Genomic DNA, 27,911 nt, shown 5'->3' with positions numbered 1-27,911 from the left:
CAATCACTTGCTGTCGTAAGAAAAAAAGAAATAGAAACGTTTTAATTCAGATATTTGGAATTGGTTGGAGGGTCAAAAATGGAGGGATGAATGGGTTCATAAACAAAAAGGGTCCAAGTTTCTGCCGGTCAAGCCCCTGGCCTGCACTCATGAGACCCGAAATAGGAACTTTGAATGTGGGAGGTCTCCCTGCTTCAACTTTTAAAAACTTGAACGTATTCATATTAACATATACAACGCAAAAAGGCAAGTTTCTCCTTTGATTGGGCATAAATACAGCAGTTTTCTGTCAAAGCCATATCAACTGAAAAACAAAAGAATGAAAAGAATACGAAGGTGTGAGTTTAAGGTTAAAATTTAAAAGCAAAATGATGCATGCCGTGTACCCAAAATCCGAACAGAGTTCAGCTTGGTAGGTTCACTGTTGGTGCCTGTCACTTGGAGATCCGAAACAAAAGATGAGTGGAAATGGGTCAAAAATGGAATGTACATCAATGCCACTGCTTTACTTCCTGTAATCTGCATGTAGATAACTTTCATACTTAGTTCCATTGAGTGCCTTTTCAACATCAACCCAATTCTGAATGTGATTGGATAACGATCCCTTGTGTATCTTTACTTGACGACTCTTCAACTCCCTCTTTGGAACCTTTAGGAATTCTTGGACCTCGGCTAACTTCTGCACAATGACCAGAAATGAGTCTATTAAGAACCCGCACTTAGATAAAAGATTCATAACCAGACTAAAAGATCAGCTTTTTGAAACATTTTCCTTACAGTGTGGTTCTTTACTACATCCTCATAGTAAAGAATGATGTGCCGTGTGCTTTTGAAGTACTCCAAACCTTTCTTAGTTGTCTCTTCGACCTGCCTTAGGCTTGGAATCAGCGTTGTGGCATTGACTACAGGCTTGTAACTAGCAAGTATTGCAGCCTGAAATCATTTCGTAAGAGTTGAAACTTTTAGATATTTATGCGTGTGTGTGAGAGAGAGAGGGGGGGCATAAACCTCATGAGGTGAATGAACATGAGACTTGTGGGTTCCATTTAGTGGTTTAGCATCCCGATCATAAGAATTTGCTAGTATTGAAATCATCCTGCGCAGAAGATTCCTTCTAAAGAGGAAAATAGTTGAAACACCCCGAGTATTAAAGTATTCTACTATTTCTTTATGATGTTGCATCAGTCCCTGCAGTAAAAGATTATGATCACGAATGCAACAAAGACAAGCATAATCACAAACACTAGCAATGTGTGTAGACAAAATACTGTCTTTAAAAAAGTTTCAAACATAGGGAAAGCGTGTTCATTAATGAATATTGAGCTGCAGACATTGTTCTGAAAATCATGAAGTACATGTTTATCTCGAAGGCAAGATCTAACAAAATATGACCTCATTGTTCAGTTGAGTCTCCAAATCATCAAATAAGGGGATTATCTCCTGTTTGATACACATTTTCTCCACTTCCAAACACAGATTTCAATTACCTTAATCCATCAGAATTGCATGAGCTGTTGTCATGTCTTCTTTCCATGTTTGTTGGTTATCAGAAACTTATCTCCTGTTTCCTTTTCATAATTTTGATTAAGAATCCTATTATAGTAATTCAAGGTAACATGGAAAATGATATCTGGATCAATGTCGTGGTAAATATTTACCAATAAATGTGCTTCTCATTAAAAGATCAATGTAACTTGAAATATCTAAATCTAACAATTAAATTTTTATTAACGGTAAACATTTTTTAGACTTCCAATCTCTCCTACCTATATAGAGACACAGCTTTATATTTACACCCAACCATTTTATGAAAGGAAGGCCACAACTGATCTAACTCTCGTTGCACCCCTCTTCTATTATCATGCTGCAAAAGCAACGTCATAGAAAGCTTGACATGATCCCCAGGGTGACCAAAAATGTAACTTGAAATATCTAAATCTAACAATTAAATTTTTATTAACGATAAACATTTTTTAGACTTCCAATCTCTCCTACCTATATAGAGACACAGCTTTATATTTACACCCAACCATTTTATGAAAGGAAGGCCACAACTGATCTAACTCTCGTTGCACCCCTCTTCTATTATCATGCTGCAAAAGCAACGTCATAGAAAGCTTGACATGATCCCCAGGGTGACCAAATATGTTAAGAGCCTAGATGAGACATCATGTTTGTCCCCATTTTTACCCCCTTAACTTACCAAGTAGAAGTCACAAGAAGGAAAAGAAAAACCCCACAAACTTATGCAACAGCTCAACTCTCCTTAGTGATACACTTAATAATTTTCCCTAAATTATTATCAGAAATCTGGAGCACTAGGATATCTAATAATCATAACCCAACTTTATGCAAACTCGCATCTAAAGAGAAGAAGACCCAGAACCTGCTGTCCTAATAAAAGGAGTATCTAGATGCAAGTAAGGCTCGAATTAGCAGCAGTTATACAGAAATCAATTGGCTGGGTTAAGAATATGAGGTTGGTGGTATATTGGAATACTAACAAAAATAACATGATGTTGGATTGTCTTGTGTGAAAAAGCATGCTAGGATAGTCATTTAATTCTTTTTGAGCAGTAGGGGATTGGTTTCTAATTACAGGGCAAAAGCATCAGGTTCCTAATAGAATTACATAAAACTGGATTGGGAAACAAAGATAGTAGGTAATTTAGAAAAAGAAAGAGGCAATCAAACACAGAATGGTATTAGCTGTCATGAGTTTATCATGATTATGCTGCAGAAACCAAGGAACTCAAAACTTGCATTCACTGAAAGACCATTAGAAAACCTAAAAGCACAAGTGTATTTATAAATATAAAGGATGTTTTGGGTTTCTTTTGCTTCATTTTTGGTGTCCTGGTTGTAGAGCTCCCACCCACTAAATTAGCCATTCCTAATATGAATCTAACTGGTATAACTAAGGCTTTGTATAGCAGATAGTGTGAACCATTTAGTACTCAACTCCTTTTTGCAGATTCATATGGGAAGAACATAAGTAATTTTCAGTGTATTTCTGCCATAGAAATATTTGCAATTAGCAGTTAAACTTTAGAAATCGCGTTTCACCCATGAGGTGCTCACCTGATTAAGCATCCACTTCAAGCCAACTGCAGCTGTGCACTCATTTTTTGAGGCACTACTCATCCAGTCTAGGTTATAAATTTTGTCCAAAGTCTCAAAAATTGTTGACACATTACTCCTCCTAACTTTGACAGAAAATATCTCCCCATTTGAGCTTATGTTAGTATGATTGTTCAATAATGTCTCGAACCATCCACTCCCGGATCTCTGCATTGACATAATGGCAAAATACTGGACTGGGTTGCACGCACATTCAGCCCTAATCACACACAAAAAATTAATCCCATATTTATATCTGAAAACTGAAACCAAACTTAGGAGGACTAAAATCATTCTCTTACCTGCTATAAGTTTTGGGGTTCGGATAGTGTACGTAAGGAATTTCCCATGGCTCAATATTAGGTTCTGGACAGGGCTTTTGGACCACTCTAAAATTCAAAAATTCAGTGGTGCTGCCAGTGCTTATTTGCTTCAAACAAATCGTGCAGATATACACTCCACAAACCATTACAAAAAACAATACAACCGTCCTCAACACCAATGGAGACTTCTTTGACGACTTTAGGATGAAAGAATCCTGAAATTCAATGAATCTGCCAGATATTAATAACAAATTATACCAATAAAGCAAAAAAAAAAAGATAAAACAAAGCAGAACTTTGTTATTGATAAGTCATTAAATGGAGCTTGTGAAAGAGATGATGTGGGCATTCTTATAGCACTGAACTGAACTCTGATCTGATTTAGCTAGAAGACTCAGCTGTGAGTTGAGCAATACATTAATTGGTTTAATTTAATATGCAATTAGAATTAATTGATTAATCACGTTTAACGTAAATAAATAAACCAACATGCACATAAATATCAAAGAACATATCTTTCATGAAAATGAAATCTGGGTATTGTGAATTGACGATAGAAAACAAGCCCCGCTCAAGATATGGGTTTACAATACAAAGATCAGTTTTCTGTGCGTGTGCACGGAAAAATAGATCAGTATATTCGCATGACACTAAAATATGAAAAATGAAATAATTAATAGAATCTTTAATCTCACTCAAGATAACGACAATGAAACCCCCCAAAAAAACACACTCCTACAAAAGGGAAAAGGGGGGGGGGGAACTGACCTTGGTGAAGAAACAGAGATCGTCGGCCATGACTATGAGAGCTCAAAAAGTAAAGCAATCAAATGGCATTGGCAACTCCTTTATCAATGGGATTTTGTTGTTCACTCAAATGATAAAAAGGGAAGAAGCTAATAGCTTTGATCTTTCTTATCTTTCAAACAAAACTGGAATTCTTTATTTTGATTTTAAATGAAAGTAGAAAAGGAATGAGATTAATTATGGCGGAGATTAGAACAAAATGATTGAAGGCTGTTTGTTTGTTCCTAAATCCCGTTTCTGAAGCAACGCTCACTCTGCTTTGCTTTCTGCACATCCTTTACAGTCACATAACCCCTTTTTAATAATCGTAGCTGCGAGTACGGAGCAAGCACAAAACGATGGCGTTTTGTGGACAGGTTCCGTTTTAATTATGTGATGATGACTTGTTGGTAACGGACTTATGCTTTTTATAAAAGGACCATTTGTTTAAAAAATGTTACTTTAATTCTTTTTCATTAACAAAAGCAAGCTTTTTTAACCTTGTAATAAATTATGGTCTCACATACCTTTCCATTCCTTCGCTTTCTCTTTATAATATTGTGATCAGATGTGTACTTGATTTAGATCCCTCAATTTCTCATGCATTATGTACATTTTGTTTTTTTTTATTAATTATAATAAAAATTATTAAATATATTAATTTTTTACACAACTGCGACGTATTTATTAAATTATGGAGGGAGTCAATCATATATATATAATCATGGATGAAAATCTTGAATTAAAAAAAAGGGAAAATTTGTATAAAAAAAACAATATTATCCTTGGACAAAGCAATGGGTTATTTAAAATTTAATAAGTTAATCATGTCATTTTAAGCAGATGGTTAAAAGAATAAAATACTAAATTTATGATAAAATTAAAACAAAATAGAGCTTTGGTAATAATGCTTCTTTTTTTTTTATAATTTTCCATGAGTTGGAATTCGATTGATGAGTGTTATCATTAATTAACTAGACTAGTAGTATTAAGAGTTAATTTGCCATAAATATATATTGGGAATTAAATTAATCAAGTTATTTGTTTTGAAAAAAAAAAGAAATAATTATAAAATAATTACAAAAACAATTGTAATCCGTTTTTGAAGAATTACGTAAGATCTGGTTCGATAAAATTAGTCGAGCTTTATTGCCTCACAGAACATTTCGGATAATATTATCACAGCTCAAGAGGTAATCCATACGATGAAGCAAACCAAGATTAAAAAGGGTTAGATGGTGGTAAAGGTTGATCTTGGAAAAGCTTACAACAGGCGATTATGCTATGTGTCTTGTCTGCCTCAATGCAACTTTTTGGGAATGGTTTTATTTCTGATTCGTTCATTCCAACAAGAGGTGTTCGGCAAGGTGATCCTCTGTCAACATATCTTTTTGTTTTGTGTATGGAATTGTTAGGCCACTTAATTGAAGCGACAGTTGATCAGCAGCTATGGGAACCAATAATGCTTTCTCATTGAGCGCTAGGTGTGTCACATCTATTTTTTACAAATGATTTAGTGTTGTTCTGTAGAGCTGATGACTCAGGAGACGTTTGTCTCAAGCATGTCTTAGACACCTTTTTTCATTTTGCTGGTCATCGTGTTAACAAGCAAAAGACTCAAGTTTTCTTTTCATCTAATGTTAGGGACGAGGAAGCTAGGAGTGTATGCTCTAAACTTGGCTTTACAAGGGCCAGTGATATGGGGAGATACCTCATAATGCCTTTCTTTCACGATAGAGTAGGGATTAATATGTTTCAATTCATACTGGACAAAGTTATAGCTCAACTTTTTGAGTGGGATGTGTGCAAGCTATCATTAGCAGGTCATCTGACATTAGTAAAGTCTGTTTTGCTGTCGATTCCTAATTATTTCATGTCAACTGCAAGAATTCTTGTTGTAATGAAATTGAAAAATTGGCTCATGCTTTTTTTGTGAGGGTCTTCTATTTCTATTCAGAAACCATCTCTAGTCAACTGGAATATCTGTTATCGGTCTAAAGATAATGGTGGTCTGGGAATCCAAAGTTTGCAAGTTCAAAACAAGTTGTTCCTTATGAAGCTTGGCTTCAATTTGATTGCTAATCCTGGTGCGTTTTAGGTTAGAATTTTAAGAAATAAATATAGTATCCATAGTTTGGTACTTGATGATATTCAGCGTAGTAACCCATCTTACTTATGAAGGTTTGTGATGCACATTTGGGATGAAGTCAAAAATGGCATTATCTGGATTATTCGGGATGGTCGCCTAATCAATTTCTGGAACGATGATTGGGTGCTAGAGATTCGTCCTCTACAACAATTCTATCTTGGACCCGGGGAGCTGAATGACACGATTTTAGTAAGTAAAGTGGCTCTCTTGGATGGAATCTGGAATATACCGTGGTTATCTTCAGTTCTCCCTAGAGGAATTTTAACACATATTCTTGCACACTAAGTGCCTACTAGTGGAGTCGATTCACACTTTGTTTCCTGGAAATGGACATCGACAGGGAAGTTCTCTGTCATGGAGTCTTACAAACATTTTTTTTTGTTGCGGATGATTCAGGACATTTTAGGGGCAACAAGCTAATATGGAAGATTACGGCCCCCTCAACGAGTCAGGATGTTTTTGTGGTTGCTTATTCATGGTCGGCTACTAACAAATGAGGAGCGTGCTAGACGAGGTATGACTCAGGTTCCATTTTACGAGCAATGTGGTGCCATTTTGGAACCCACATTGCATGTTGTTAGGGATTGTTCTTTTGCAAAATCAGTTTGGAAAGCAGTTGTTCCTATGAAATATTGGATATGCTTTTTCATTTCCTCTTGAAAGATGGATCACGTGTAACTTAAAGAATGAAGGTAATTGTGCATTTGGTTGTGGACAATGGGAGGTTTTTTTGGGGATTGTTTGTTAGTTTGTTTGGAAAAGAAGAAATATTATTTCCTCAACTACCACATGGACTAAATCATTGCAAATAGGAGGGGCAATTGAAATATGGGCGTGCAGTGAATAGTTGGCAAAATTCAACCTTCAAATGGATCAAAATTAGTGTTGATTGATCGTTATCAAGGAGTGGTTCAAGAGAAACAATCGAGGAGTAGCGAGGGGACCAAGCAGTGGTTGGTTGTTTAGTTTCAAGATGGCAATAAGTATAACAGATATTTCCCAAATTGAAGCTAGAGCGGTTCTTAAAGGGTTGAGACTAGCTTGGGATAAAAGTTTTACACAAGTCGAATTGGAGAGTGACAATGCTTTGCTTATTGAGGTTCTTCAAACCAGACTTGCAAAGGTTAACAATGTTGTTGAAATTTAGATGATTAACAACTTGTATTCTAGAGATTGGAAAGTAAAATTCAGAACATTTGAAAAACCAATAACAAAGTGACAGATTACCTAGTCAAGACAATTAGTGATGATATCGATCGTTTAGATCCGCCGTCCAAGATCAAGATTTTGTTAAAAGAGGATACCTGTTTGACCATTCTTATATAGTCAAGTAGAAATTAGTTTATTTAGTTTAGTTTTTACGCTTGGCCTATTTTCCTTTCTACCAAATAAAAAAAAAGAAATAGGTCATATTTTGAATAATAGGTCATGCTTTCGCTTGCATTACATTTAATATTGTGAAAGAGAATATTTTGATTCTTGTAATAACCTTAGCTTTTGGGTCTCAAAAGTTCGAAAAATCAAGACCATCCATTTTTTTAACGTTGAAATCAATGGTAAAAAAATTTAAATAAAAATAAATAAACGATAATATTATCGTTTGCTCCTCCCCTAAATAAACCCTCCCACTTTCATCCAATTCTCAATCAATTTAATCAAACCATTTCTCTAAATTTCATTCTCAAATTCCTTTTTCTCTCAATTATCAATCTCAATCTCTAAATACTTTTTTTTTATTTTCTCTTAATTACCAAAAATTAGTAATTTCGTGCCTTTAATCGATTTTTATGGTCTCAAATTCCTTAAGAAATATAAGGTAATTCCTTTTGTTTTAAGTGTTAAAAAATTTCGAATAGTAGGTTTTAGTTCTTGCACCTATTATTATATTATTGATGTTTTAGAAAGATAAGTAATTTTTATGTTAACTATATTGGTATTTTAATAATATTGTAGATTATAAATTTATTGTTTTGTTAAATAAATTATTTGTATATTATTATATTTAATTTAATAAACTTTGCAAATTTTAAAAATGTGAAACACCAAAGTTGCAATCTAAGAATCCAACAGATGAATGTCTTCGTATTGATGATTCTGACATCTTCAGATATGAGCTTCCCAACAACGTTAAGAAACCACTACGCAACCAGGTGGTTGTACTTTTTGCTTTCTCTTCTTAACCAAAAATGGGATACATATTAATAGCAAATGTTAATGAACTTAGAGCGAACTTAGAGCAAATGTCTGTACATCCTCAAACTAAGTATATAACTCTATTACAACATTCTCAATTGAGTAATGCGCATCAACCTTTAACTTGACATTCGTGTCGTCATTCAGCTCAGTTTTTTTAATAAAATATCATAAATAGAGTAACAATATACTTGAAACAAATTAGTCTACTAGGGTGAGTATCCAAATTATGTTGCAGCAACTATGAACTTTGTTCAAAAAAATGAAGAAAAATAACTTAATATTGTTAACATCTACACTCTTCTCCTCGACATGCAAATTTTCTCCACAAAGGTTATCTTAACTCCAAAAAATCTCTCTATATCACCTCCATTTTATAGGAAGCCTCTACCACCAGATATGAAACATACTTGAAAATGTTGGAAAAGATCGAATATGATTATACAAATTTTTTTTAAAATGCTTCTTATTATGTTCGGGATCCATTTCACAAGAAGCCTATACTACCAAATGTGAAACATATTTGAAAATGTTGAAAAAGATCAGACATGACTGCCCAAATATTTTTAAAAAATGCTTCTTGTTAAAAGCGTTTAATTGAAAAGTTATGCTCGGGTTTCCCAAGATAATTGAAATACATAAATAATTAGATTCATCTCGATATTTCCAAGTTTCAATCCAACAACCCAAATTTAATTGGCCTATGCAAAATCTACCTATTTATTATTTAAAAGTTCATTATTACTGATTCAAAAAATCATATGTAAAATTTAATTTAAAAAATATAACTCACTTTAAATATAATTAAAAAATATTTTAGAACTCAAAAATTATCTCAAAACTCGAAGATTTTTATCTCCTAAACTGGTCGTATGTTATATGAAATTATTATTTAAATAAAATTTAAAATATTTAATAGTGACCATCATTAAAAATTGCTTTAAACTTATATAATTTATTTAAATGTTGATAAATCTATTTTTTATTTAGTTGTTTAAAACCTTTTATCAGAGAACATTATAAATAATATTTTAAACTTGTAAATTATTTTAAAAATAGTAATTCAAAATTTTGATGAGTTATTCTATACTGAATTTAAATTTTTTTCTTATAAATAAAAAAGAATAAATACATGAATAATATAAATAAATCACATTCAAATTTTATTTTTTTTTGAAAGCAAAATGTTTATGGACATATTTAAAATAATTAATGAATTAATTAGACAATGAAAATTAAATCTTAAAATAATTAATAAATTAAGTAGCAAAATGTTGATGTGTATTAAATTTATGATAAGTTAATTATAAAATAATATAAATAAATATATAATATTTTAAAAATACAAATAAATGTTTTCATTTCTTCTCCAGCGAAATTGAAAAAAAGCCCCTTCTACTGTTCTACATGTCAATATGAGAAGGCACAACTTCTCTCTCTCTCTACTTGTACAACAAATTGCGACGTTTTATATTTAACAACATTTGTAGACATAATTATCATCGTATAATAATTTTTAATTTGCAGGAAATTGTTTCCACACCACCGTCCATCTAAACTTAACATAAGCGGTGTTTCGCCGGGATAAGTTGCACGATTCCATGGCATTTCCTATAGCAATTATGCAGAAAATTTTAATTTTGTATGTGCTTATTGCGGCATTAAAGGAGTAAAATGTTGCGGGGAATTTTGGAGAAGAAGCAACAATTCTTTACAAAACACCACAATATATTAACTATCTTCCTCGTTTATACATCAAGCACCATAAAAACTCAAGACATATTCAACTTCGATAATATACTCTGGATTCAAAAATCTTATTATTGCAGAGCCTAACACTTGTAGAATGATTTCAGCAAACATCAATACGGTCCAATTTATTATATTTAATTTTATATTAATTATTATATTTAATTTCAGAAAATATTTTATTATGTTTTTAATTTATTAATTTGTGTAAATTATAATAAATGTTTAATGTAAGGATTGATGGTTAAAACTTGACTTTATATATAAGAGGTTTTAGATTCGGATAATGGACATTCGAGGAGTCTACATCCACTCCAGATCTGTAGCATATAATAATTTTAATATCTGAATTTAAATATTATCTGAATCTGCAAAATTCAAGTTGAATATCCATAAATATCTAAATCCACAACAAAAATTTTATAAAACAATGCCACATCAAACATTAGTAATAACACTTATTAAGGACATTGTTTTAAAATTTTGGAAATCATCATAGAGTAAGAGAAGGGATTATATGAAATTGTGATTCCACGTCATCCTTATCCCTTTCTAATACAAGAAAGACAAATTAGATTTTTTCTCCTGATTTTCAACTTTTTCCTCCTGAAAAATTCAAATTCAACTAAAAATGTTGAAAATCAAGAGGAAAAATCTGATTTGTCATTCTCCTATTAAAAAGGGATAAAAATGACATAGAATCACAGTTTTACCCAATCCTTTCTCCATAGAGTAATCATTAACTCCACCATAAATATTCCAAATGACGGGAGTTTCCTCATTTGCCAAAAAGTGACATCCCATTGCCCCAACATAGTAGTTTCAAATAAACTCACTTTATAAATTTCTCTTCAATTGGAGATAAGTGCTAAACCCTACCTTGAGTGCCTTCTACACCCCCATACATGAACACAAATATAAAGAGAGCATCGTTGCACTACCACAAAGATAACCGTGACATCAAACCCAACTTCCCAACTATATATATTACATTCATATACTTTTCCATTTTTTTCCAAACAGCTGCTAAACTCTTTTTCTAGTTAAAATTTATAAAATTTAATTTGCTCTCAAAATTTTTTTATTTGGTATTTTCATATCATCTGTTTTAATTACAAATATTTAGGTTTGTTGGATATAAAGCTTGTATTCGATTGCTTAGAATATTTTCCTTGTTAATTTGAATTTAAGTATTTAATTGATTCTAATATTTGTGACGAATAGTATGGTTGTTTATGTCGAAGTATGTGATTCATTATTACGTTGATACGTGATTTGGTCAAAATGAGCCCTGTTGGTGTGTTTTTTTTTATAGCTAGAATTGGTTCTTTTTAAATCTTAATGCTATTGGTAAATTGAATCCTATGTATTCTTGTTATAGGGTTATTTTTCAATAAGGAAAATAATTAATGATGTTCATCTTAGTTATTGAGAAGGTAAGAATAGGGGTGAGCATTTGATCGAATCGAGTCATTTTTATTAATATTTTTATATAATTTAGAATTTATATATATATATTTTTAAAGATTTCTTAACATTATCTTTTTTGAATTTATGTATTTTTATAAATTTTAAAAAATATATTTTATAATTATTTTGAATTTTTTGTAATTTTATTAAAAGGGACTTATTTGCACAATTTTAAAACTATCAAGGACACAAGGGGTATTTACATAAATTTTTTATTCGAGTTGTAAAATTCAACTTGACTCTAACTTGAAAAACTAAATTATTTATTCGAGTTGATTTGAAAAAATGAATATCTCGATTCAATTAACTTTTTTTTGAAGCGAATCAAATTTTGTTCACCTCTAGATAAGAAGAGATTGAATACTATAATCAATTTATCATAGAATATTGAAATTTATCTTTACATCGATGATCAAACCCATAAATCAAAACTGTGATTTTGCATTTAACTAGATTTTCATCGCATTGATTTTCTTAAAATTTTAGTGTGATCTTTCTTGACACAATTTTAGATTTTAATTTCAAACCCTCCTTCTCTTGTATTTTATATTACTTGTTTTTACTAAAGAAATAAGAAAATCACTAGTCTATGTGGATTCAACCCTATTCACTACTGTATACAAAATTTATATTTTTAAATAGGAATTCAACATTTTTTGGTTTAGACTCCCATCAACTATTATTTTTAGTCTTTCTTTATGTGTAAATAATAATTTGATTAACACAGCAAAGTTCCAAGAATAATATGATTATTCATCTAATTCACAAAGACCTACTCTAAACCCTAACTCCCTTATAAACACTCTTCCTACAAATAGATGCGATCTCAATAACTCCAAACCACCACCCAACTTGCAGTAGGGACGACGTTAGAATTTTTTTTTAACGAGGTCAGTATTAAATTGTAATTTTTACTATAGTAAAAATATAGTTTTTAAAAGATTAAATCAAGATTTTATCATTTTTAGAGGGGATTACATTGATTAATTTAAATTTTTAAAAAAATTAAAGAAGTAAAATGAGGAGTTTTCCATTTTAAAAGAAACCTGATTTAGGGTGTAACTTATACGATTTAAACCACCAACCTTGTATTGTTATAATTACTTTGTACATAATTGTCTAAACTAGGCTTTAAATCATTTGAACAATTCTAAATGGGCGTGACTACAGGTAATAATTTTTAATTTAAATTTATTTATTAAAATATATAAATATTTTTGTAATTCTATTGCGGTGTAGGTGTGGACTGTGGAGTTTCAACTTCAATACATTTCCAAAATTATTGTATTGGAAAATGAAATTGGTAAGGAAGATGTGTTGTCAATTCACATGGTATATATATATATATTTTATTTTGGCTTTATTTATACTGATTTAAGAAATATATATAAAAACAAGGATACTATCCATAATTTATATCTATAATATATATAAAGACACGAGGTTAAAGGGAGAGTATTTTTTATTATTATTCATTATATTATTACATTGACATTAAAATAATAAATTATTGATATATTACTAGTTAGATAGTAACAAAAATAATTATTAAGCATTAATTTATTGAATATAATGAATAAATTCAAAAAATAAAACCTCTTTAGATAAATACTATATACATGTTTAAAATATGATAAGTTATTTTATGATAATAACAAAATTAACTTATTCGTTTATGCAAAATTTTTACTTTCATGTTTTTTATTTCAAATAAATATGATAAAAGATTTTACTTATATTTTTAATGCATAAATTATATAAAAATGTTTTTTTAAATAAAAATAATTAAATGTGCATATTCACATACCACCGGTAATGTGAAAATATTAGTTCTATTAAATGGTTAAGGGTGGGGCGTGTACTAAAATTAGGGGAGGTTGTTACTATCAGACATGTCTTCAAATATTGTATGCAAGGATTAAGCCTCAATGGTCGTCAAACTAATGATCTCCTATTATGGACGGATTCTTGAACGTCCCAATTGCTAAAAAGGCTTGGCCCTATAACTCTAATGAAGATTTGACATGAATTCTAGTGGGGAGGATAAGGACACCTCCTTTCTTTTTCTATGACTCTTGTGGGATTCGCCCACGCCATTGGAATACTATAAGTCATGGTACATCTTCTACTTCATCTCCTAATCGAGCTAACTCTCTTGTTGATGATGCAGGGTCTTCTTCAAATTTTCATACCACTACGCCCGTTCCAACATATAATATGGATCTCAACTCCTGTATCTTAGCTTGGAAGGCCAAGTATAAGGATACACAAGCTAAGTGCGAGCAGGTGGAGGAGGAGAACAGTTTGCTGAAAGCCAAAGACTCCTCTTGGGAAAACTCAAAGCCCAAGAACAACACCACTTAGCAGATCTGTAATTATAACTCATTGAGTCTAGTTTTGTATAGAAGAAACGAAGTAATAAATGGAATTATAAATTATGAGATATAATAATGATTTCGGGATCCCTTATTCTAACTTTGAAAATTCATTATAAATTGTACAAAAATGTTTAAGAGATAAAATTTATATGAATAAATTCCTAATAAGTCTACTTTCAACGAAAACAAATGGTAACTTAAGATGAGATTTGTAGTGAAAGATATTTAATTTTTAGTGAAAAAGTGTCAGAGCTACCTAGTAGCAGAACAGGGGAAGATTTGAAGAAAAAAACTGTATTAATTGGCTTATGTAGAAATTCTAAAATTTTTATGGTAAAATTTCATCGAGTCTAGTTTCAAAAATAAAAAGAGGATCCTAATTTTGAATTCGGTAGATCAAGATATAAATAATTTAATAATTGTTACTCAAGAAGACAACTTGGTTAAAAGTATATGTGTAAATAGTGGAAGAATAGTTAAATTGTTACATATAAATGTGTCATACTAAAGGTAAAAGATTTTTATATAAGTACACGTACATAGGGGTGTGGAATGGAGAGGAGGAGGAGGCAAAATAATAGGAGAGCTATAATGTTAAGAAATTGTTGTAAATGATAGATTTGCTAACACGTAGAAGAACTTCAAGTTTATTGTTGAAGTATCAAGTGAGTGAATGTTTTAAGATGAATTAAGGAAGTCTTAATTGATGAATTGACTGATAAATGTTGGCAATAGTGATGGTATATGGAAAATTTAAACTATTTTTGCCGTACAAGTCTTCTAAAGGACTTATTTGTAAAACTTCAATAATTGTGTTAACTCTATAAATTTTGGTACAAAAGGTATGCACATAGAGCTCATCAGTTAAGAAAATATCATATATATATATTTAAGAAATGGGTAGTTGAATAATGATCTTGGATGATAAACTGCATATTTTGAACACATTGGGTAATTTGAAATGACTTAGAGAAGTTAAGAAATAAATGTGTAAATTGTTCCTTAATGAATTTCTCTTATTTCCAAACATGAAAACAAAATTTAGTATCGATATCAGGGGTAAAATACCGATACCTTAAGGAAGGTATCAATACTTTAGTCAAAGTATTGATACTATAGGAAAGGTATTGATACTTCAATATAGATATCAGTACATGTTGGATTTTGTTTAAATTTTTTGAACTTCGAAACTTAAATTGGTATCGATACCTTGGCTAGAGTACCATACCTTATATTCAGTATCGATACTCGAGCCTTGCTTTGTATGGAAAAAGTTTCTGAAACAAATTTTACCCAATAATTTTATAATATTTTATTTAAAACCGACTTAATATGAGAATATTACATTGATAATACTAAAATATTTACTACGAGAAACCCAACTTATTAGAATATAGCCATAGTTGCTCTGGCAACAAATATAGCATTCCCATGTCTTTACTCGATAGCCGAGACAGGTATAGAGATGTTACATTATAAGTACTAAGTTAATACCTAAAATGAAATATATACATTTAGAAGGTCCAATAGGAGGTGTAAATACATCGCCGTGGATCTCAAAATTCTATAGATGTTGGGACAATGGTGTTTAGGCACCATGAAAGCGGGATGTGGCCGTGGAGGTAAAGGTATGCTCGATATTGGGTACAAGATTTCAAATTATGCAAGCTTAGACTATCCCGAAGCCTACATATCATTCATATATTCCATTGCCAGAGTCCCTTTCAATGGTGAACATTCCTAGCACATTTCCCAATTACCATACTCGATACTGGGTACACGATCCTTGAAAATCTTTCAATGCTGAATATTCCTTTTTAGTTCAAATAGTAAATGAAAAAAATATGTGGTGTTATAGGTTTATATCTCATTATAGATAAATTTTTATTGATTTATAAAAATATAAAATAAAAAATAAAAACATTCGCATAATCCTATAACTTAATTAATAAATAAAATAATTTTTTTGATAATTTTCCAACTTTGTTGATGGATGACACAAACTTAATAAAAAAAGTATAAAAAGAAATTGCATAAAATATTTATGCAAAATTATGGATAAACTGTGATTTAATCATGCTGCATGTAGTATGTAATAAATGATTTTTAAAAAAAATTACTTAAATATAGCGTAACAATCTTTCTAGAAGCACCAAAATTAGATGTCAGAAGACAATGTTGAGTGATAAAATAAAAATAAATTCCACCAACCGCATGACGTTTGGCTGTCTTTAAAACACACCCTTGCCCTTGTAAAGTCGGAATCATAATCCACTTATCAATTTGGTTTCTGCCAAATGGATTCAAGCAGTAATGAGGTCATCCGTGATTGTCCCCCGTTCTTTAAAGTCTACAAAGATGGCCGAGTTGAGAGATACTTTGTCACACAACCGGTTCCGGCGGGGCTGGACCCGACGACCGGCGTCCAGACTAAAGATGTGGTGATTTCACCGGCTGTCAAGGCCAGGATTTTCATGCCACAAAGTACAACCCCGGGTCAGAAGCTTCCCCTGCTTGTTCACTACCATGGCGGTGGCTTTTCCATTGGATCGGCCTTCGACACCTTCACCTATAAAGTGGCTGCCCCACTTGCAAAACAAGCCAATATCGTTTTGGTTTCGATTGATTACAGGCTAGCCCCCGAGCACCCTCTACCGATTGCGCACGATGATTCATGGGTAGGGCTACAATGGGTCGCTTCTCACGCAAACGGACAAGGGCCCGAACCATGGCTCAATGACAATGCGGATCCCAGCCGAGTTTTCTTGGCCGGTGAAAGCGCCGGAGCCAATATTGCCCACTTCGTGGCAGTCCAAGCTGGTGTAACCAAATTGGTGGGTTTAAAAATCAGAGGGATGCTTATAGTACATCCGTATTTCGGAACCAGAGAACCAAGCGATAATGAGTTGGACAAGTACGTTTGTCCAACGAGTACCGAATTCGACAATGACCCGATTGTGAACCCGGCAGCGGATCCGAAATTGAATGAAATGGCATGTGAAAGGGTGATTGTTTTGGTAGCAGAGGAAGATGGGTTTAGAAACAGAGGAGAGGCTTACTATGAAACATTGGCGAAGAGTGGGTGGCGAGGAAAGGTGGAGTTTTTCGAGACGAAAGGAGAGGGTCATTGCTTCCATGTCGTCATCAACAATCACAACACTGAGGTCTTGAAGAACAAAATGGTTGATTTTATAAACAAAGATATCTGATTATGCCTGCTCTTCTTTCTTTTTTACTGTTATGTTTCTCAAATAATTTTAACTTTTAAAGTTTATCATATAAATCAAAATTTGCATCTCCAATAATAATCTTAATCATAGTTAAATTTACTAGAAAATATCTTATTTCAAATTGGGTAACCAAATCTAAATATCGGGATACAACTTATTAATACATCAATTTTAATTCAATTATACATATTAAAAAATATATATATCTCAACTTATTCTTACATTAAATAAATATAATTATTTGTGTATATAATATATAAATATAAAATGGGGTTACATCGATAATGATGTCGACAATTTATGAAAAATGAATTAAATTAAAATTATATAAAATCAAAATTTATGTGATATTGATGTGTCGGATTTATGTTTATCCCAATACATATAGCCCCTATCATATAGCTAAATTATCACTTTAGTACCTATACTATTTTTTTATCCATTTGACCCTTGTACTCTCATTAAAAAACCTCCCCATCCAATTAAATGTTGTCGCATATAAAAATTCAAATATACTTGAAAATATCAAAAAGTTGATAAAAATTGCAAAAATAAAAACCTAAAAATTTATTAAAGAAACAAGGAAATAATGCATCAACAGAATTATCCTTCCATTAACAAATGAATAAAAGTTTACTACTAGTATATCATTGAGTGGTAAAAATCAAGGATTACAGTGATCCAAAAAAAAAAACCATCTCCCCTTCAATTGCAGCAACAGTAATGTTGGCTCCCCACTACATCATCATTCTACCTTTTTGGTCAACAGACTTGTCAATGTATTCATCATTAGGGAGGGCAAGAAGATCATATTGCAAGGCTTTTTGTCTATCAATTACCTTCTTTATAGCCTTGGCCTCTACACATAACCTATCTACATGTCTCTGATTGAACTCAATGTTAGAGTTCAACTCAACAATAATCCTTTGCTTAATGCCCGAGGGGATGGATGTGGTGCCTGCAGCAGTGGGAACATCCTGAGATTAAGCATCTTCCTCCTCCTTTGCATCATCAGACTCAGAATCTAAAGCTTCTTTGGTTGGATCATTCATAGTGTGTTTCCCTTCAGCCACTTGTGGGTAAACCTCAATTCTGGCACAAGCTTCTCAAATTTTTTTGTTGCTCGAACAATTGTGGGATTCTTAGTGTGCAGCACTTGAAATATAAGGGAAGAGAATGGCGGTAGGTACCGAGGGTGAACCTTCTCAGCATTTTTCACAATCTCATCTAAGATAATTTGGCCTAGGTCGAATTCGACCATCTCTACTACCTTTCTCAATATAATGGTTACTAGTTGAGTCACTAAATCTCTCTGGCAATTAGGAAACCAGTAGAGAGAGAAGAGGCGTGAAGGTTACCTTTCTGTAGGCAAGTAAGATGAAGGTTGTTGGTTACAGAAACAACAGTTGAATCAATGCTCTCATTGAGCTCCATCGTGTTCTAACCAAAACTTAGGGCTTAACATAACTTACAATGCCCAAGGAATATTGCTTTTGGATGATGCTTCAATTGGAACCAAATTCTAATTTTCAGTTGCAGGAAATATTGCTTTTGAACCTGAAGTACTAAACTTTCTCACTTCTTTTTGCTGTTTCCTTTTTCTTACTTCAAGATCAATTGGTTTTAATTAGATACACACATCCACTTCAAAATCAAATGATCATATCACTATATTTAGGCTTACCTTAACCATGCTTGCTTTAACAAAAACAAAATAAAAACCAAGTGTTATTTCTCAAGTTGAAACTACATATATGTCTATTGTAGCGACCTACTTTTGCCCATACTTATAATCCACAATTTTCAAGATTTTGATATTTGATCATTTGTTTTATCTTATACATCTATGTATGATATTTAGTTTATTCCGAAATCAATTTCATGTATGATTAAATATTCATTTTAAGTCACAAGGTTAATTTATTTTTTATTTAAATGGACTTGGAGGCCCAAATTTAAACTTGAATCTTGCATTACATGCCTAACGAGCAACAACCTAGGCCACCACCCTTATTGCACAACCCTTGGTGCATTAGCCTAGCTCAGTTGCCCCTACACCTAGGCTCCGTTCTTCTGCGCGTTTAAGAAGGACTTTTTCCTTTTCTCTTAAAAGGAATGAAGAACGGCTTCCTTTTGCTTAAACATTTCACCAGCAGAGAAGGGCTTTTCTCCAGATGGAGAAGCTAATTTTTTCTCCTTTTCTCCAGCTTCAAGTGCTTTTGGATGATAATTGACCAAATTATCCTGTCTTCTCCCCAAACGTTCTTTCCCCTCTACTGGTTCCCCAAACGTTCTTAAAATGAGAACGCCAGCGACAGCTGATCGACGAAGAAGACCAAACTCAGATTCAGACCAAAACCCAATATTACATTCTTGATTTGCTCTTTCTCTATTTGTTAAAACAGTAAGTTCTGTCTTGTATCTTGGCTTTCTCCTCTTCCCCCTTAATTATCTAATGTCGACTTTAACTTGCGAAAAGGTTTCCTTTTTATAAAAAAAAAAAGAGTAAATGATCACCGGCAGTGGCGCCGCTACCACACGCGTTTTCTTCTCTTCTTGTCTAAATTTGCTAGCACTTAGCTGCCTATAGCATTTAGCAGCCTCCAAGAAGCTCTCTTACATTTTCTTTTGTGTTTATTCTATTAATACATTTTCGACTCTTTTTGACATTGTTCTCAAAGGTTGATAGAGAAAAGCTAGAAAAAATTCTTCTTCTTTTGGACATGTATGGACTCTGGGGATTCGAGCGGTTGAAGCTCAGGATGATGGTGGTTATGCTGTTAATGCTGGTTTTATCATTGTTTGAGCAGAATATGAGCTTCTCCTCGCCTTTGAACAGTGAAGGTATTTATTCAGGCCTCAACAAGAGTTTCTTTGTATATTATATATGTTCTTACGAGAAATTATTTGCCTGTGTGGCAAAAAATGGTGCAGGTTTGGCTTTGTTGAGGTTCAAACAGAGAGTGGTAAGTGACCCCTTTGGTGCTTTATCGAACTGGAAGGAAATTGATGGAGAGATTGATCCGTGTTCTTGGTTCGGGGTCGAATGCTCTGATGAAAAAGTTGTAATTTTGTGAGTTTTGTCTCTTTTTGCACATTTTATTGCGTTCTTTTTAATTTGTTTTACAGGGAGATTGTTGAAGTATATGAAAATATTTGGAATCCCCTTTGCATATGGTAGATAGCTGAACATGTTAGGTTCTATTCTTTGCTTAATAACTTTTAAGGGTTGAAGACTACAGAGTCAATTTCTACTTTTGTCTCTTGATACTAAAAAAGGCTCTTTTTGTTTCTCAAAGTGATTTTTCTCTAAAGGGATATGGACCTGTTTTGGATGTTTTTTGATGTTTTAAGTTGTTTATGAAGAACTGAATTTGACATAAATAAAACTTGACACAAATAAGACAACCAAGTTTTAATGCTCCATGTAATGTTCTTATTTTAGATTTTGTTGATGTTAACTGTATGAGCAAAATGAAATGGACTAGGATACTGCAAAGGAGTAATCACTTTGATAATAAGTATTATGTAATGAAATCTTCTACATATTCCTTAATGTTTTTGTCATTGAGTTTAAGTTGGAGTATAGATTCAATTGTATTTATTGTTCCTTGACTGTGTTGTGTTGCATGTATGTACTAAAATCCCCCAGCATTGCATCAATATCAGATTGTTATTCATGTCACATGATGAATGAGTAGTTTTCAAGTTTCTTAATGAAGTCAATCAAAGTGGAGAGCAGCAGTGTTCCTATGAGTTGTATTTCATGGTTCACCTTGCCACAATACCAGTCACTGGGACTGGTATCAACCCTGCTAGGAGCTTTGGAGCTGCTGTGATATACAACAAAGTGGAGGTTGATCAAAACACTCATCATGCAAAGCTAGTAAATATCCCAGGAAGCTACACAAAGCCTGTCGAGTAAATTTTTTTTGGCTATTTTGGTATAGTGTTTTTTTTTTTATACATATATGTAATGCTATTTTAGTATAGTTGACTCGTAGGTGTCATTCTTTGAAGAATTTTTTCCGATTTGTACACTTCTTTTAGGAACTGATCTAGAAAACAAGAAGCTTGACCTTGAAATCCCATTTTATAGTGGTACAATTTGTAGATGAAGATATAGAAAATTGTCTTTCCCCTCTGTCTTGATGATTCAGTTTTTGCTGATATCTGGGAATGAATTTGCTTTTATATGTGTATTGTTCATCATGTTCCAGAACACTTGATATTTCTTGGTACAGATTATGCATTGACCTTTTGATTGTTCTTGCAAAATTCAATGTTTTCAGTGCTTGTGTTAAAAATTGGTCTTACTGAAGAAAGAAAAGCCAACTCCCATTTTAATATTGATGGATTGTTGAACTCCTTAAATGTTATTGTATGATTTAGATAATATTGATGGATTGTTGAACTCCTCAAATATAAGTATTGTATTAACCAAATCATTTTCATATGCTTATCAAATGTAAGTATTGTATTAACCAAATTATTTATTGAATATAACCAAATCATTTTCATATGCTTATCAAATATAGCATCTAGTTTAATGAATTCACTTTAAATTGTAAATACTGTTGACAAATTTTTAGTATTTATATTTGGTATATAATATTATTCCTTTTAAAACTTTAATCCAAATATATATATATTTTAATTCGTTAGGTTTATGTTTCTATGTTATGTTAGTATATAATATGAGTTATATATTCAAATATATTTTAAAATAAAATAATACAAATGTGTTAAAAGCATTAAAAATAAAAATAATTTTATAATAATACAATCGTGTCAATATCTAATTACAAATATTTAATTTTATATTTAAATATTTAAATATAGTTTATATTTTCTAATTAAATTTATAACTAATTAATATTAATTACTTAGAAATATTTAAAATTAATATTATATATTAAAATATTAACAATAAGTTATAATAAATTATTTTTTTATATTTTTACTAAAATATCATAATATTAACTAATTTAAACATTAATTAAATACATATTTGTTACTTTATAATCTCATGTCTAAAATGGATATTTTATTCTTCAAAAGCACTTTTTGACAGCAATGCCAAACACTCAAATTTCTCAAAAGCACTTCTGAAAAGTACTTCTGAAAAGCACTTCTCAAAAGCAATAAACAACTAGCCCCTAGTCAAAACACTCAGTCACAAGCTAGTGTCCCATGCCACATGCGGCTTTAGACTTGTGATTCTAGTTATGAAAGGACCTAATTGATATATTATTGATAGTTTAAGACTTTAATTAGAATATTTTAAAATTCAAGGATGAATTTAAAATTAAGGTCATAGTATGGAGACATTTGATACTTTATTTTATAATAATTGAACTCATGGTTGGATGGATTAAATTATAAAAATAATAAAGGGTTGCCATAAAAGGTGGGGAAGAAGCGCTAACTTAGGGTTGGGCCCAACAAACTGATTTGAAATGTAAACAATGGGCTGGTATTTGATTTAAAAAGACATAGTGATGATGTCAACTTCTCTTCTGCCCATGTTGATCACGTGGAAAACACCATTTATTATAAATACATGATTTTAACTTTATTATTCAAATTCACACCTAAATTTTGTTTTGAATAATGTACACCATCCAATTTGCAATATCTGGTGTATAGTTTTTTAAATAATTTTTTTAATTTCTTTTATTTTAAAATTTTATTTTATACCTTTCTAATCATATTATCCTTTCAAAATATCTTTATCTATCTATATATATATAATTTTAATTTAATTTTTAAATTACTCCTTAAATGTAATTTTTTATTTTTAGATAAATTTAAAGTTCAAAAAGTGATTTTTTAATAATAAAAAAGCAACTATTTCATCCATTTACAAAGATTGAAAATTACATTTAGGTTAGTATAAAAAAAAACAACAACTAACAAGCTAGTATAATCTTCATACAAATAAGGTAAAAATCACATTTAGGTTAGTTAAATTTGTGACAGGTGTCACACTTATAATATAATATAATTCTATATTTAATTAAATTATGAAAATTATTTCCTTTTAGGATTCTCTTCAAATTGACATTTTAAAATTAAAAATGTAGTTAAAACTTTTCTCGTTTTTCTCTAAATTGTTTGTTTATTATCTTTTGTTTTGTTCAGCGACGGTATTAGCCTCCTTTCTTTCTTCTTTTTCTTCTTTTTTTTTTCATTCATTATACATGTCTTTCCTCTTTTCAGTTTACAAATTTATTTTGTAGGTATCTTTGTTATTTTTACAAGTTGTGATGGACAAATGACTGTGTATATCATTCTAAAACTCCACCGGCCATTGGTAGTTTTTCTTAGAAAGTGGGTGGCTCTTCGTCAATTTTATTAATTTGTTTCTGTTTTGAGAGTATTTTAAAATACTAAATGATTCCACGTGTCTATTTAGACTCGTGTTGTCTTAAGTTTTATATGTTTTGTTGCTTGTTTTTTCATTGTTTAATAAGTCTTCAGTTTTAGAAGTTTTTGTCTACTCTTATGACACTTTTTTAGTCTTGTTTATGCATGTAATCTTAGTTTTACAAGTGATTTTAGGGATGATTTTGTTGTCAGCCTCTCTAGTGTGGTGAATGTTCGATTCTTTTGTCGATTTTTGCTTGCCACTTTGTACCATCCGGAGTTGATTTCCTTATCGTATTAAGTGCTTGCAATATCATGCTTGAGCTGAGACAAAGCCAATTGTCAATGTGTAATAATGTTATATTAATGTTGAGGCTAAAGCTTTTCTTGTGTTGATGGAGTTTGTCCTTCACCTGACAAGTGTTTATTATTATTTTTCTCTAAATAAAAAATGTAGTTTTTAAAAGATTAACATTTTAAAATAATTAAAATTAAATAATCTTTACAAGCAAGTGATTTCTCAACTTTTAGAGTTTAATTAAAGCTTATTAGTAAAAAAATGTTTTGAGTGAAAAATTAAAAAAAAAAATCAATTAAACTCTCACTAAACTTTAGAACCCAATTAAATTTTTATTTTTGGAAATTCATCACAACTTGATGTGGAACAAACATTTTTTAAGATTTAAACTAACCCTAAAACTAAAATTGTCATCTTTTTTTCCTTGTTGAAATATGAAGCTAAAACAGGATAAAGAAAAGGTTCTAAAATAGGGCTCATTCGAAAACACCCTGTCAACTACAAACCTGATTTCTTCTTCAATCGAAAGTGGGTGAGGTGTTTCTTTTTCTTGGATTCATATTCAATTGTGGCGGTGGTTTTTCCTCAATCAATTCTTGAAAGTTTAAAGGGTTGTTTTTATTATTTTGGGTTTACTTTTAACAGGTTTAGGACCAACATAGAGTTGATATTTTTCTTGTCGGTTTGTTGTTCTATTTGACTTTAAAAGTCAGTTCTCACTTTTGGTTTATTTGTTGGTTGAAGGTTTAGGAAGGGGAGTTACGAGTTCATCCTTCTCATCGTTTGAAAGCAGGAGGAGCAACGCCCATAGTCGTGTGCGTCTTTTGAGTACATGGGAGATGGTGTGTTTTGCTATTGTCTGATGTGGACAACTTGGAAGATTTCGAATATTGGTAGAAGGTTTTTCAGCTGTCCTAATTATAAGATTGTTGACAATGGATTCTTCAAATGGCATGACGAACAAATGACTGAAAAGGCGAAATATCTTATATATGAGCTGAATAAGGAGAATGATGAGTTTAAGAAGGTGAATGGAAGCATGAAGTAGAGTGATGAAGAATGTGTTGTCTAGGCATTGAAGGTTGATGTTAAAGCACTGCAGAGACAACTAAATTTAACAACTAAGAAGGCAAATCATTTGAATACGGACAAAATTGTGGTTGATTTGACCTTGTTTGGACACAAATTGTCTTTGCAATTTTTCACCAGTCAGACTTTAATGTCGCAACACACATGGTAGTTGGCACAAAACAGGCATAGGAGGCTCTCGATGTCGCAACACACCCTTGCTGGTGTCACGATCGGGACGACATGCCATTGATTTCAACAACTTCATCTTTTGGCTTGAAGTCGCAACCTCGAGGGCTTTGAATTGAGACTTTGAGGCTTAACGTCACACCATCCTGTGCTTAGGATGGGTTTGGATGGACAATTGGGTGCGGTGCCGTGCGATGTGTTTAACTTACTTTTTGTCTCACGCTACCGTATCGCTACAGTATCTAATCTCACCGCCACCGTTGTTTTTACACTAACCGCAGGTAAATGCACCACCCATCTAAACCCACCTTTAGTGTCGCAGCCTCCACAACAAGCTGTCCCATGTTGAGTTTTGGTGAAGTTCAACTTTCTCGAGGTGATGAAAGGTCAGTGTTGCAACACACAGGCACCTCTGTTGTGACCTCTACAATAGTTGAGGTGTTCCTTGATGTTTTGCCTTAATCACCTCCTACACAAGCTCAAATCAATCATTAGACCTCTAATGGCATGATTTTGTCAACTTGAGTTTCAAAAGTGATAAAATGCAATAAAAGCTAGCATTGAAATTAAAAGTTAAGAATCTATAAAAATAAAAAAAATACTCTTGAACTACTTGAGAATAAGCTCATTAAGTACACGGGAAAATTTAATTTGACATATCAAATTACGGAAAATCACTAACACAAAATAAAAAATATAAAGTTGAAATTTAGTCGTGAGTCTATTGGGATTTACGCGCCATGAGAATAGATGAACCCTTTGGGTATTTAATTTTGTTTATTTGATTGTTTGTTAGAGTTAAATAATAGTAATTTGTTGTTTCTTAATGTATTATATTATTCATATACCCTAAAATAATATGATGTGGTATGTTATTATTGGGTGTCTAAAATGTGATCTTTTAGGATCATCTTAATCTAAGTTAAACTATTTTTTTTTGGATTTCATGAAATTAATGATAGTTTGGATATTAAATACTTACTTTTATCGAATCTCAAGATATAATTAATCTTAAACATTAATTATCATTTAATTAAAATAATTATTATAAATTATAAATTTTTAAAATTACTATTTATGACTTTGATGATGATTTTGTTAATTGTATAAAATTTAAATTTATAATAATTTAATATATATAATTTTTTATATTTAAAAATTAATTAATTAATTAAAAATTTTATATATTAAATTATTAAAAATCAAACCTCACAACGCGAGATTATATTTCTAGTATATATCATGTTAATCTCACACATTTAATTATTATTAACTATAAAAAATTGGTTTTAACATTATTAATTATTATTATATTTAAAATAAAATTATATTTATATATTGAAATTATATTTATTTAATTAAGAACTTAGATTTTTTTATTTTGAATTTGTCTAATTATAGATAATAATTTTATAATTTTATAATTTTATTAATCAATAATATATTATGTTAGTTTTTAAAGTAGAACTTTTAAAAGCTAAGACTAAATTAAGTAATTTCAAATTAATATACTAACATATTAATTAATAATATTTTTATTATTATCATATGATAATACTAATAAATTATTATTTTAATATCAATTTAGTAATATAATTAACCATAAAGGGTATTCTTATTAGTTTGAAAGTTTTTCAAACTTGTGCTTTTATTTATATTATAGATATAGATGGATGATAGTTGACATTTTTGTTATCTCCCCAACCCGGCCTAGATGTTAGACAGAGTTTTTTAAAACAGACAAATTAAAGCATTTGTTTATTTTAAAGAAAACCTTAGTCTATTTTCGAAAAAAAACTTAGCGTTTTACCACCCTTCTCACAAAATAATATTATTAATTCAAAACTAGTTGACTTATAAATTATCTACTTGTTTAAAAACTCATTTTTCATCAATGCAGCGGGAAAAGTATTACTAGCATAGATTTAATAAAAAATCATGTTTCATGCATTATAAAATAAAATAAAACTCAAGCGTTAATAGCCTAAATATATCATGCAGGCCTTAAATAACCCGAAACTAAGTCCCGTGCCACAATTTAAATAAGACATTACAGTTCTTAAATAATGGAAACTATAAATAATAATGGGTAAAAATAAAAATATTAATAAAACTTCAATCGAGTCGAGCCCTTCAATCTGCCAATTCCGCTTCCTAACCTGGTGGGTTATCTGTAAAGATGTAAACTAAGAAGAGTGAGCTACGAAGCTCAGTGTGAGTTTGGTCACAAGAAAATCGAAACAAAACCATAGGCAAAGCAAGTTTATTAGCAATTCGGATAACAATGACAATCATAAAGCACTTTAGATTACGGTTTATCATATAATCACTTCACTACATTATTTCAGAAAACACAATTTCAAATGCACATGCTAGTGTATGGCAATACAAGTATAATTTATTAGAAAGGTCTTGCCCAACTTCACTACACACCTCACTTATGAGTTCCCTAGAACTCATCTATCATATCACTCCAGGTTGTGGATGAACCACCACTGATTTGCAGATAACTGTCACTTGTTGTGGATACACAACGTAATTGCAGATAAAATTTGCCACTGGGCTTGTAAAAATTGTGGGTAAACCACT

The 27,911-nt window shown here is 31.3% G+C and overlaps 2 protein-coding genes and 1 long non-coding RNA gene across 4 annotated transcripts; 2 read left to right on the top strand and 1 right to left on the bottom strand.

Moving 5' to 3' along the window:
• Positions 1-81: 81 nt before the first annotated feature.
• On the bottom strand, positions 82-4,527 carry LOC107953403 (uncharacterized). The gene is made up of 6 exons (XM_016888709.2): positions 4,212-4,527; positions 3,423-3,658; positions 3,082-3,340; positions 1,009-1,188; positions 778-933; positions 82-679 (listed from the first exon to the last, which is right to left on the bottom strand). The coding sequence occupies exons 1-6, from the start codon at positions 4,239-4,241 to the stop codon at positions 506-508; spliced, it is 1,035 nt and encodes a 344-aa protein (XP_016744198.2). The 5' UTR covers positions 4,242-4,527; the 3' UTR covers positions 82-505.
• An 11,872-nt stretch (positions 4,528-16,399) lies between these two features.
• LOC107953402 (probable carboxylesterase 2) lies at positions 16,400-17,511 on the top strand. The gene has a single exon (XM_016888707.2). The coding sequence runs from the start codon at positions 16,466-16,468 to the stop codon at positions 17,375-17,377; it is 912 nt and encodes a 303-aa protein (XP_016744196.2). The 5' UTR covers positions 16,400-16,465; the 3' UTR covers positions 17,378-17,511.
• A 1,880-nt stretch (positions 17,512-19,391) lies between these two features.
• LOC107953400 (uncharacterized) lies at positions 19,392-21,594 on the top strand. 2 transcript variants are annotated; one of them, XR_001699202.2, is made up of 4 exons: positions 19,425-19,802; positions 20,080-20,242; positions 20,333-20,471; positions 21,051-21,594. It is a non-coding gene; the product is annotated as an uncharacterized lncRNA (long non-coding RNA). The 2 variants fall into 2 exon arrangements; XR_001699201.2 differs by having other exon boundaries at positions 19,392-19,802; positions 20,333-21,594.
• Positions 21,595-27,911: the final 6,317 nt, after the last annotated feature.

The sequence above is a fragment of the Gossypium hirsutum genome, chromosome D12 (assembly GCF_007990345.1).
Source record: "Gossypium hirsutum isolate 1008001.06 chromosome D12, Gossypium_hirsutum_v2.1, whole genome shotgun sequence".
In the NCBI taxonomy this organism is placed as follows: Eukaryota; Viridiplantae; Streptophyta; class Magnoliopsida; order Malvales; family Malvaceae; genus Gossypium; species Gossypium hirsutum.
Note: the sequence above shows the minus strand (reverse complement) of the source record. Positions and strands in the feature narration are given on the sequence as shown.

Coding starts and splice junctions, on each gene's coding strand:
- LOC107953403 (XM_016888709.2), bottom strand. CDS start 4,241: ATGGCCGACGATCTCTGTTTCTTCACCAAG. Junction 3,659..4,211: donor ATCTCTGTTTCTTCACCAAG/GTCAGTTCCCCC, acceptor ATTGAATTTCAG/GATTCTTTCATCCTAAAGTC. Junction 3,341..3,422: donor AACCCCAAAACTTATAGCAG/GTAAGAGAATGA, acceptor GTGTGTGATTAG/GGCTGAATGTGCGTGCAACC.
- LOC107953402 (XM_016888707.2), top strand. CDS start 16,466: ATGGATTCAAGCAGTAATGAGGTCATCCGTGATTGTCCCCCGTTCTTT.